We start from the raw sequence: 13,239 nt of genomic DNA, 5'->3' as shown, positions 1-13,239 counted from the left end.
TCTCTTCACTGTCTTAATGTATGTCTATTATCTTGTACTAAAACTCCTCAAAAACAGCAAAGGAAACAACTTATAGTTAAGGAAGTCCACCTCAGAGGAGGAAGTCCACCTCAATTTCCCAGTTTGGGATCAATAAAGTACATCTGTTAGATATTTTCCTCTTTCACTGGCATTTGGAGCCACTGATTTGCAGAGTTACCAAGTTTAGCATTAATAGCATAAATGATAGGTGCAGTACATTTGCAGGTCAGGCACCAATCTGTGACATCAGTGATATTTGGAGTTAGAGGTACGATTACTTAACCACTCCACTATCTCTGGGAATGAAAATGAATAAGTAAAGATAGATAGATAGATAGATAGATAAGTAATTATCATCCATGGTTAGAAACTTGACTGCATTTCAAAACTTACATCTGCTCCTCCTCCTCGGAGCCCATCATGTCCTTGTAACGCTCCTCTCCTTCCTCATCATCATCCTCCTCCTCCTCCTCGCCACCACTACTGCGCTCCGACATGGGGCTGTCTGATGTCCTCTGCAGCCCGGCCGCCACGGCACGCATGGCCGCCAGTGCCGCCATCTGAGCATGCTCTGCCTCGGGGGTGGGGCTCCCCATCACCTCATCTGCCCCTCCTCCTCCACCACCATCTCCTCCTCCGGTGCGGGCCTGAGTCTGTTGGGTGGCGGCTTGCTGCTGTAGCTGCTGCTGCTCCAGTTCCATAAGCAGCTTGGCTCTCTGCTGCCGGTGCAGGTTCTCCATGACGGCCTGCAGCTTCATCTCCAGGGAAAGCGGCGTGGTGTTGGGCTGCCTTATTTCCCCTCCCTCCCCCCCTGAAGGAACACCAGTGAGTGTTGATGCCTAGTCAGTCCTGATTCTTCTGCCCACAGGGAGCAACCGTCAACAGTTCCCCCTGCTGAAACAGCTAGCGGCTGGGGTGGTGTGGGTGCCGGGTAGGTGGGTGCTATGCACAAGTGTGTGTCCTTGAGGAGAGGTGGGTGGTGGAGGAGGAGGGGGGGCAGTCAGAGCACTGAGACATGCACTCAGAGGTCCACCACAGCTCTGGGGAAACAGGGCAGAGTGGTGTCCCGTGGCACTTCACCAAGGCACAAGCAGCGGAAAAGGAAAGAAGAGACCACACTGGTGCACACCTACAAGTAGCTGTGGGTGAGAAAGAAAAAGAGGGTGTCAGACGGCCATTTTCCTGCTGTCTGATGTGTCACACTCTGAACTCTCAGTGCCACAACTGTGGAATAGCCTCCCCAAAAGAAGCAGATAAAGGCCTATTTTGATTCCTTAGACTTTCACTGGGTCTGATATGTTCTATGTTGGGGCTCTTTGCTTTAATTTCATATTATTAACACACCAGCCTGCTGCTGTGTGGCACTACAAAAAGCACTACAAACTCATTCTGGGTTACAAAGTTCTACATAAATACAGTATACTTCAATAAAGATATCCAAAGAATGAGTGAAAATAATTATCTCAGGTACCAATCATTTTCAGACTTATAACTATGAAGCACCTGTTTGAAGTTTTGGCAGAAAGGTAACAGACAAAACTACAGCAATGACTACAGAGCTACCACGACAGCTCAAATCACGAGGGAAAACCATGACAGGGGAAAAACAGTCAATTTCACAGGCAAAAAATGCAAATACAGGTTCAGAATTCATGTTGAGCATAGAAACACAGTCCCTGGGTTCATGACCGTTGTGTAATGTGTATTTTTTTAGCATTACTCACACTGAAACGCAGACACAGGATGAACACTCAGGATCAGAACGTTTTAACTAAGCGAGTCACAGTCAGAGGAAGCGAAATCACAGGAAGAACCCACTACTTTCCTCACCTGGTTGACTCTGTAACAAGATCTGACAAAAATGAGCAATGTGACTTTTCTGCACTGTCTAAAACATCTGACAGATTGAAATGGCTATGGTGGTATGACTGCTATGTTTTTCCCCTTCAGTTAAATTACAATTAAGAGATATTGTGTGGGAGTTTCTTTGCAGCTTTTGTCAGCTCTTATTCTTCTACTTATCGGTTACTGTCAATAAGAGCAGAGATACAACCTTTATCAGTTTTGAAAGCTTTTACATTTGCTTTTCTGAACACTCTGAGTCTAGTAGCTCTTTCCTGGGAAAGATCCTATGCTGAACAGTAAGAGATGCGTTTTATGTTTCTGTTTTGTTTGGAATAAACAAAAGGAGAATTGGATAGTTTGCATGAGCAGCCAAAGGAAAGAGCACCACGTACAAACTTCATCAACAGAAAATCAGTTGAAGTAGACACCATAGTACTTACAACCAAAGATGACAAACAACAAAGATTTTAAGGATTAGCACTTTAAGTGTTAGGAATAGGGGAGTTAATGGGGTCTCTGTCTGGAGAGAACGTTGCTCTTGGACAAATGTAGGTCGGTGTGGAGATAAGGGTTGCACACCAAGCTCTATAGAGTCAACAGCACATGAAGAAATGAATTTCCATGGCAGGTGCTGGAGCCGTGACTGTACACTGCTACTCATTCAGCAACGCTGACTAAGATGTGAACCGACGCAGTCCACTGTCAGGGTTTGCTCCTGTCTGCTGCGTTTACACACTCTGGTTTCTATATTGAGTTTACATATTTTGCATTTAGCTGATGCTCTTAATGCTCAGCTCCAAGATCACCAACATTACAACCAGCTAGGGTTCAACCAATATTGGTGTTTGAAAACCAATACAAACATTTTGGTTTAAGACTGCTGAAAGCAAAAATTTGGAACCCTCAGACTCAACTTTTGAAACTCTGCCATTTCAACAAACTGATGTCCAGCCTGACCCTACAAGCAGTCAATAGCAATTAGTGCAAAGGTTGAATCTAGCTCGCAAAAAAAAGCAAAAAAAGCATGACACAATACTCTTGTCATCCTACAGTGACAATGTATGTGAGACATGTTACGTAATGACATATAAGCTGAAAAACTCTGAAGCTCTAAGCTGAGAAACTGTTTCTCCAGTGGGTGCAGGAAATAACAACTGACAGAACAGATGCAGTGAGGCGGTTGAGAGATATTCAATACTGATTCATTGCATTCTTTAACAGCAGCAGAGGGACAACTGAGTGCCTGCAGTTGTCAGATCCAGAATAGCGCCAATAAAACCAGGATTAAAACATCTTATCTGAATGGATCTGGTTTTATTGGGACTGAGAATGGGCCAACTTGTCTCTGCTCTGTTTACTGCAACTATAAAACAAGACAGTGGGCTGAACAAAAGTGGATTGCCACCCATATCTTCTCAAGGTGCCTCTGCAGTACCTTGTTTGTGGTTAGACATTTAGAGAAATAAGCAGATTCAATTGAAAATGCACCACATATCTGTGAATGTGTGTTCAGGTGTATCATAAAATACTAAGTACACAACAACACGTTTCCTCACCTCAACATGTAAGTATATTCATCTGTGCAAATTATGAGCACAATCTACATTTCTAACATTCACTCCCATTTTGACAAACAAACAATAGTCTTGCAATACCCTCTGAGTGTGGATTATATATGTTATTTCAAGACACACACAGTGACTGCAACAAGCTGTTCTTTCACCTCTTCCTGTGGAGGGGAGAAGGAGAAGTGATCACTTGGTTTCATGCCCCGGCTCATTGCAAACATCATGACCTCCTGCATGCTTGATAATGCAAATTACATTGCGCCACTACACATGTTCTGCTCTGTTTCCCCTCTCGAGGAGGCAAGTCTGAGGCTTTTCAACCTCTTGATATGAGACTTGAAAACAAGGCACTTCATGCACTATGCTTGCAAAAAAACAAACAAAAGCAAAAACAAACAAACAAAAAAAAAGCCAAAGACAGTGAAACAAAGCCAGATGTGTAAAATATATTTTTTTTCTCAGTTCTCAGTGTATATCCTCCTGAGAGGAAAAGACCCAACCCTTCTCAACGGCCAAAGATGCTCAAATGAAGCAGTTGGAGTTCAAGGATTAATCAATTTGTCCACTGTTTTTCAGTCATGTTCCGTCAAAACCCAAGAAGCTAGGTTTTCAATCCATTATCAGTCATATCTGCTGTAGTGTTTGCTTGGAAAGAAAAAAAACCCCTAGACAGGACAGCAGCTGATGCTTCATGCTTTCTGTGTGGCTAAACAAGTGTGAGCTCTGTACGAACTAAGTCGTGTTGCATCTATATGCCCTGGCATTTACGCTTTTCTTGCTTCTCTGAACAACTGCGTTCCTGAAAATTACAGGGCTGTACTGAGAAAACTCAGCTATCAATCCCCTCTGACAAAAACTAACTACATCACAATCAGCCAATAGTTTTTGGTTTTCTTCACTTTTTTTGGGTGTGGTTCTCTGCTATGCAAAATGGGCCCGTATTACCTAAGGTATCTTATGCTCCCATGTTATGACCATGGCAAGAGGGATAACGCTTTTAATTATTTCAACCTAGAGATGGTGTGGTCCAGAGATGGTGTGAAACCACATGAAAGTCTTCATGGCAGCCACACTGGGGACCTCTACCATCCATCTGCCACATGCTGTAACATTTCTTTACCCTACCAGCCCCACTGACAAATAACCAATCATCATTTGGAAATCCTACTCTATTCTAACACTGAGGTGTGGCTAGTGAACAAATAAAGTTACATTTCTTGTCCTCCCTGCCTGTCAAAGTATTGAGGGAACAGACTAGCACACCAATAATGGTATTGTTCTATCATTGCGTAACCTCTATCATATCTGAACAGAGGTGAAGGGCTGCTAAGGAATTCCCACATTACTTTATTCACAGACCTCTAAAATGTTATTTGAAAGGACTTGTCCTTCTCCAAATCAATATAATCATACAGCGTAACTATCATGAAGAATAAAGTGCTGTCAGACATGCCATCTTTCTCTCACACTTTCCTATTCCCCATCTCTCAGCTGAATTTACATTTCAACCCTTCAAAAGGACCATACCAGTCATTTTAAATGTTTGGCATTAACTACAATTTACATTTACATTGCAATGAACCACTTTGCAAATTACGAGGGGGAACTAAAGATTTCAAAACATACACTATATTACCAAAAGTATTCGCTCACCTGCCTTTACTCATACTATGAACTGAAGTGCCACCCCATTCCTAACCCATAGAGTTCAATATGATGTCGGTCCACCTTTTGCAGCTATTACAGCTTCAACTCTTCTGGGAAGACTGTCCACAAGGTTGAGGAGAGTGTTTATAGGAATTTTTGACCATTCTTCCAAAAGCGCATTGGTGAGGTCACACACTGATGTTGGTCGAGAAGGCCTGGCTCTCAGTCTCCGCTCTAATTCATCCCAAAGGTGTTCTATCGGGTTCAGGTCAGGACTCTGTGCAGGCCAGTCAAGTTCATCCACACCAGACTCTGTCATCCATGTCTTTATGGACCTTGCTTTGTGCACTGGTGCACAGTCATGTTGGAAGAGGAAGGGGCCCGCTCCAAACTGTTCCCACAAGGTTGGGAGCATGGAATTGTCCAAAATGTTTTGGTATCCTGAAGCATTCAAAGTTCCTTTCACTGGAACTAAGGGGCCAAGCCCAGCTCCTGAAAAACAACCCCACACCATAATTCCTCCCCCACCAAATTTCACAGTTGGCACAATGCAGTCTGAAATGTACCGTTCTCCTGGCAACCTCCAAACCCAGACTCGTCCATCAGATTGCCAGATGGAAAAGCGTGATTCATCACTCCAGAGAACGCGTCTCCACTGCTCTAGAGGCCAGTGGCGGCGTGCTTTACACCATTGCATCCGACGCTTTGCATTGCACTTGGTGATGTGTGGCTTGGCTGCAGCTGCTCGGCCATGGAAACCCATTCCATGAAGCTCTCTGCGTACTGTACTTGGGCTAATCTGAAGGTCACATGAAGTTTGTAGCTCTGTAGCAATTGACTGTGCAGAAAGTCGGCGACCTCTTTGCACTATGCGCTTCAGCATCCGCTGACCCCTCTCCGTCACTTTACGTGGCCTACCACTTCGTGGCTGAGTTGCTGTTGTTCCCAAACGCTTCCATTTTGTTATAATAGAGCTGACAGTTGACTGTGGAATATTTAGGAGCGAGGAAATTTCACGACTGGATTTGTTGCACAGGTGGCATCCTATGACAGTTCCACACTGGAATTCACTGAGCTCCTGAGAGCGGCCCATTCTTTCACAAATGTCTTGTTTCACAGTCTGCATGCCTGAGTGCTTGATTTTATACACCTGTGGCCAGGCCAAGTGATTAGGACACCTGATTCTGATCATTTGAATGGGTGAGCGAATACTTTTGGTAATATAGTGTATAACCACAGTATTTTGTAAATATTACGCTAAACACGCTAAATCACTGGTACGGACCTTTAAAATGACCCACTCTTCTGTTTTAAGGCAATTTGCGTGCAGCAGAAGAGCCCAGAGAGTTGGGAGACACTCCTTCAACTGGAGGACCATCCATCCTGCTGAAGTGTCCTTGAACAAAGCACTGAATCCCCATTCCCCTAATCGCCTCTGATGCTCCTGTGGGTGGGAGGGGTGTGGGGGTGCAAGCAAGAGTAAAATCAACTTCCCTACATGGATCATGATATGATGATACAATATTATTACTCAAAACAAAAATCTTCACAAGACACAAAAAGAAATCCTTAAAGAAACACCCAGTTGACTGTAAATGAGTCTTAGTTGACTAAGACCCATAGGGCTGATTAGAGCACTAATTGGCTAAAGGAAGTGGCACCCATTGGGGTGGGGAGGTGGTTAGCAAAAGACCACAAGGACAGTTGGCTGAATGAAGGATAAAGCAGAAATGATGAGATTTAATGGGTTAATCCTCTTTTTTTCTACACTCGGCAACAGAGAGTGAGGTGAGGCTGAGAGCTGGGAGATTGCAGAGTCTGAGCAAACAGGACATAGTGATAAGGACAAGAGCTCAGGGTCTAATTCCAACGAGATAAAGAGACCCACAATGCCTTTCATACACTTTATATACATACAGACATACATATGCATGTCTGTATGTATGTATGTATGTATGTGTGTGTATATGTACACACACACACACACACACACACACACACACACACACACACACACACACACACACACACACAAATGCGTACATGCAGGACTAACTGCTTGCAAAGACCACTAAACTGTAAGATGATGTACTCTAGAAACCATATGGAAAGCCTCTAATGCTCAAGCTACATTACTATTACAATCCACGCGTCTTTGTGGCCTTGGTTAAGCAACATATTGACAATTACTGATGTAGTAGGCTAATGCTGGTAAAGTACATTCTGGCACAGGGAGGGACAAAATTATGTACATGTTAATATGTTAACTTTACCCCAGATTTTGTCTTTCAGACTTTTAATTTGAAAAGAGCAAGGCACACAGCACTGTGTAGGTTAAACTGCAAAAACAAACATCAAACCAATGCAAACTCCAAGTTGTACTAAAATGTGGGAGCCATGATCAGTATTTGGGAGAGCAGAGTATCTACCCTGCACACCTTATGTGCAGTTGAACAAACAACATTTCTGTAATGTTGAATTGCTACAACTGTCCTAGGGCAGCAACAGAACGTGACGGGAAAACGGTCTCCTCCTCATTGAAAAGAACCAATACTGAATTCTCCTGTGACAAACCAGAAAGGTTTGGGAGGAACTGAGGTCTGTCTGAGACTTGCAAATGGGTTATTAAAATACCACATTACTGCTTTACTTGACTGGTTTTACTGGTAAATTAGAGAAACACTCAAACCCGATATTTAAAGTGGTAATTCTTGTTTGTTTGTTTTTTTGCTTTTGAAATACACTTTCCAAAGCTTGTCTGTTAATCAAACCTTGTTGGCAGCACTATTACCCCTTTTCCACCAGGGCTGGTTCGGAGCCGGTGCCTGACTTAGCACCAGTTTTTTGGTTTTCCACCGCCCAAACAGGGGCCAAACTGGTGCCAAACTGGTTCCAAACTGGTGCTAGGCAAGCACCGACTCCGAGCAGGGGCTAAACAGGAGCCAGAGAAAGAACCGATGACGCGGCCCACCGCGTCATTGGTGGGCGGGGTTACAAAACAAAACAGGAACTGCGAACGCTATAAACATAAACAATAATCCCCAAGAAGCCGTGGATTATACTGATTTTACAACGGCATGGAACGCGGCTCAGAAAATTACATTTAAGGATGAGAAGCACCTGTTTTATAACTAAACATAGCTGTCATTCGTTCCGATCACGAATCCGACAGGTAGCCGGCAATAATTGTGTTTTTTGCCTCTGGATTGCAGTGTAGGCTTGTAAAGACACAAGCAGTATTTGCATCGCTAATAAATACAGATCCTGCTCCACCCGGGGCCAGAAACTGTATCGGGAAAGCAGCGTTATATGTTTGACTGAGACGCGGCTCTCGAACATCATCCCCGACTCACTGATCAGTTTCACCGGCTTCAGGACAGGACGGGCGGACAGAGACAGAGACGCTGCAGCCGCTGGATTGTATGAGTGTGCAGTTTTATGTGTGTTGAAGTGATGAAGCTGCCGTGACAATGTAATTTCCTGCATAGGATTAATAAAGTATCATTCATTCATTCATTCATGATGGTTATTGTGATTCTGAGCGAGCGTCTCGCGCACCCGTCATCACGTTTTCCGAAGACGTCATGACGTGGCTCTGAATTGGCTCCACTTTGCTCTTGACCGATGGAAAAGCAAACCGGTTCTTGGTTGGCACCAGTTAAGCACCGGCTCTAGCACCAGCTCTGAACTAGCACCAGGTTTTTTCTGGTGGAAAAGGGGCATATGACATCTTTTTCCTTTGATTTTGAAATTTTGAGTATCTCTCTTATCTGGTTTCTGTTCAGCCATGGTGGCTATCACTGCTCATGCTAACTACTAGAGAGAGACCAATTAATCGATCACCCTATTAACTGATTCTTGTAATTTGTAACTGCAATTGTGGCACACAACCACCACTACAGCACACGGTGGTGGCAGTAGCACTGTGTCGTATATAGGCAGTTTTGCAGATACAGTGGGTCATAAGATCAGGGACTTTTTTAGAAAGTGGGGGCTGGAAAAGGAGAATCGAGACAGGTGAAACACTGTAGACAATGTGGTTGTTATAGGCAGTTAAAAGCAATAATTCATGTTACTGAAGAGATATGGTAAATTTGTAAGATCTGAAAGTAATACAATCCAATCAGAAGCCGAGGACAAGGGTCAGAGTGCAGGACAGTTGCAGGAGTAAAGTCGAGGAGAATCATGCAGTTGCCAACGGCAATTAATGTTAGAAGAAATAAAAAACATATTACAAAATAGGAGCTGAATGACTTGTCTGACAGCTGGTCAGAGGACTATCTTTCCTCCTCAGGTCAGGTTTGTGCTGCAGCCTCAGCAGATCCTTTGGAACAGCTTAGTTGGTGCCTGAGGTAGGACTACCAGCCAAGCACACCTTTTAGTATGATGTGAGACCAGGGCCTCTGGTCCTCAACGTGGGGTCCAGGAACCTCTACAGGTCCTTGAGGGTTTTCCAAGGGGTCCCCAGAAAAAATATGAGGTCTAATTGTACTACATTGTTGAACAAGGAAAAATTTAAAAAATGCTTTAAAATGATACTTGTCATCTTCAAAATCATGTAATTAGAATTGCTAAAATGCATTGCTTGTAAAACATGTTTGCTTGAGCCATTTGAAGGGACAGTACATGTGTAGGTGTGAACCCATGATCAGGTACCACCACCACCTCATTTTGAGCCAGGAAAAATCCTCGTTTAGTGCAGTAAGATTTTATTTATTTTTAATCCAAGTTAATTAAGTTCCTTTTTTAATCAAAATTGAGTTTTTTTATTACCTTTTGGCATTTCCTAGTAGATACATTTTTTAAAATTTAGAATAAGGGCACTGCAGAGAGAGTGCGAATCTACTTAAGCAAACAGAGATAACACAGTCAATAAGATTAGTGTTAAATAAATGGTCATTTAAGTTCAGCAATTTTGCTAATAAATTGTATTTTATCAGATTAAATCTCTAAATCAGCGTCGGTCATTGAAAAACCCATAATGGTTGAACACTATTATTAACTACCAGGTTCTTCTTCTGTTAATTCCAAACAAACTTGAAATGTAAAACACATTTCTTCCTGTGCAGCACAGACACAAAACCAAAAAGAAACAGAACAACAGGATCTCATGAACTGTCATTTTAAGCGCACCAGTTATGGACAACACTTTCTCCCCAATGTATGTCATTGTTGTTTGCACCTGTTGGCACCAAATGTACGTTTGTAGAGTGACATGTAAAGTCTATTGTCATAAGTTTGTCACACATTATCGTTTTACACACAGTAGCCTATATGCACGGCATCTGTGTCGGTATTTATTGCACTACTATGTAAACTGTGAATCTGCCTCTGTACCAGTACCATTGAGACAATTTCCTGGATATGTGCTTTACTGTGCTTGTCCATTTGCATGAATATGATGCAGAAGTCCATCTGACCTGTGCACACCTGTGCATGAACATACTACTAAACAGCTTCAAAACAGTCAGATGCATAGCAACATTCTCCTACTGGCAGTACAAAATAATGTGCTGTAAAGTACATTCCCATTGGAGATGATTTGTTGAATAAATGAATTTGGATGTGCTACAATGACCTTTCCACAGCTCTACCTTACAATACATTTTCTCACTATAAATGATTGATGAATAGAATAAAAGGTACTCTGAGGGAGCAACACAAGCATAAACATCTTCCCTACATCAAACTCTTTGCCATCAATATGTAAATACAGGTGGACACCACTGTGTATTGTTTGCATATGTCAACATGAAGTAGTCAATTTCCATACTTTCACATCTCAACACGCAAATCCAAAACGGTTGTTTTGAATTTTACAGTTGAAATATCTCAGTTTTCAATATGGCTGTGCACCTTCTATACAAACCATTGAAATCAAATATACAACCACTACACCTGACAGCATATTGGCCATCTCTCCATTGGCATTTCCAAGGTTAACAATTATGTTTCAAATATGATGAATTAATAAGCTTGAAACATTTTTATTGTTTCCTTTGTTTATACTACCTCTTTACTTAATCTATCATATTTTTTACCATTATACTTCTCCAGCTTCAGACATTAATACAGTGTCTGTATGACTACCTTTATGATACAGATAGATATTTCTCACTTCTTTGGAAGTTTTAACAAGAAAAAGAAACCTTGCTCTCAAATTTTGCTGGAGCTGAAGTCACTAAGCTGGTGAGCTTTTTTGTCTCATCTCTACAAATGGTGCTAATAAATCTCCGGGGGACTATAAACAGCTGTTTGCATTTGGTACAGCATAAATCAAGGTTTGACCTGACTGGGGGCCACTTGCTTGGAGGAAGTAGTCTAACAGTAGCCATACACAATCCCCTCTTAAAAAAAAAAAAAAAAAAAAAAAAAAAAAACAAGAAGTCGGTCAGTGGTGCTGGTCTTGATTATGCAGTCCTCTCTCACATTCCTCACAGTATTACCTCGCAAGGCAATAACACAGGCTCCATTGAGCCCCATTACACCAACAACAAGATCATTGAGGAAGTGTCGCACAGGCTGGTCACGCACTTTCCACCAACCTCTTCCACCAAGCCACAGCAACAGCAGGCCAAATCAGCTTAGCCTCAGCCACGCCATAAATTAAGCTGGCAAAAAGCAAAAGTTACGCTATGGAACTATGGAAATAAGCAACAGGAGGATTCTTAGGGAAAATGTGTGTAAAAATTTCAAACCTCAGCCCAGCTTTCGGAATGCAAGTCTACAACTGTGTGAAGATGAAAGGTCAAACAAAAGCGTTGGCACAGGCCTCTGAGCTGCAGGGGAGGAAATGGTCTGTGTCTTGGGAGGATGTCCAACCTGCTGGACTGTGGCTGTCTGCTGGGAGGCTGACCAGTCGTTACTACATGTGTTCAGGGCATTTGTGAGCAGTGTGATCACATGTGGAGAGGCTTTGCTGAGTTGCTGGAGAACCAGCTGAATTGTGAAAAAGATCTTCCAGACGTGTTAATGTATGCTCTAATGAAGGGTTTGTAAACTGCAAGCTTGGCTTAGCTTGTAATGGATCTAGAATTGCTGATTTTTATTTTTATTTTTTTACCAAAGACTAAGTAGTAGAAAAGTAAAACTTAGTAGTTTTCTGAAATACTGGACATTTATGTATTACTAATGTACTTATTTTAGCTGACTTACTTTGAATCCAACAGTAGAATAAGCTTGAATTCCTATATATAACCAACCTTACAAGTCAGAGAGAGTCAGAGAGAGCACAGAGTATACTAAATATTGGTAAGTGTGCCAATCAGACATTTCAGCTGACTCACGGTCGATCAGACGGTTCCGCTCAGTGGAAAAATAACTTAATTTAAATGACTGCAGGAACAAAAGGGTTGCAGGAACGTGAAGACTGACTGACTGACTGATTAGCAGATGTCAGTTCCTTCCTGAATCTTAACCAGTGACTCCATTCTTAGTACACCTACATTTTCCCTATTAAGCTGACACACTCAGTCAAGGAGACTAACAAGTGCTACAGCAGAATGAGTTTCAACTCCTAGATGGCCAGCATTACAAGCAAATAACAGGCAGGATTAAGGTCCGACATATATACTGTATCAGTCTGCTGATTTATCGGGGAGATATTACCTTGTAATTCAATAGCCTACCTGCTACTCATGCTACCTGCTACTCAAAACAGTTTTAAAAAATGACAGCAAAATGTTTTTTCATTGCACATTTTAGGTATGCATTTCATTGCTCAACTGTTTTTTTTTCCCTAAATGATTTCTTCAGTTGAAGGCCTGATTGGTTCTTCATATTCAAATCATTTTTAATAGTCAAGGTTTTAATGGAGAAATTTTCTTTCCATGATCACTTAAATGCTGTTTTACAAACTTTCCCAACAGTTCTGGGGGAAATATGGAATAGTGGTCACTTTGAGAGTGAAAGGGGTACAATGTAATGACACTGAATGTCTGCAAAATAGTGGCACAGAATATTAATTATCCACAACTTGAAAAAGGCAAATCAGTATCAACCTTCAAAAATGCACACTGGCCAAAGCATAGTATGGGCTGGAAGGCTCACTGTGGAACAAAACAGTCTTGCGTCTTTAAAACAATCATGTATGATAGAGCAGTGTTAATTAAAGCCAACAGAAAACACAGTGGCACCCGTCTGACCAGCATTTAGATGA

General features: G+C 42.2%; 1 protein-coding gene across 3 annotated transcripts in view; it reads right to left on the bottom strand.

Moving 5' to 3' along the window:
• arid3a (AT-rich interactive domain 3A) overlaps positions 1-13,239 on the bottom strand; it is a 48,895-nt gene that overhangs the window by 28,666 nt on the left and 6,990 nt on the right. For all 3 annotated transcript variants that reach the window (XM_030049701.1, XM_030049702.1, XM_030049703.1), the window contains exon 2: positions 415-1,160. In XM_030049701.1, the coding sequence (XP_029905561.1) occupies positions 415-779 (365 nt within the window). In that variant the 5' untranslated portion in view covers positions 780-1,160. The remainder of the gene's footprint in view (positions 1-414; positions 1,161-13,239) is intronic.

This window comes from Myripristis murdjan, chromosome 4 (assembly GCF_902150065.1).
Source record: "Myripristis murdjan chromosome 4, fMyrMur1.1, whole genome shotgun sequence".
NCBI lineage: Eukaryota > Metazoa > Chordata > Actinopteri > Holocentriformes > Holocentridae > Myripristis > Myripristis murdjan.
Note: the sequence above shows the minus strand (reverse complement) of the source record. Positions and strands in the feature narration are given on the sequence as shown.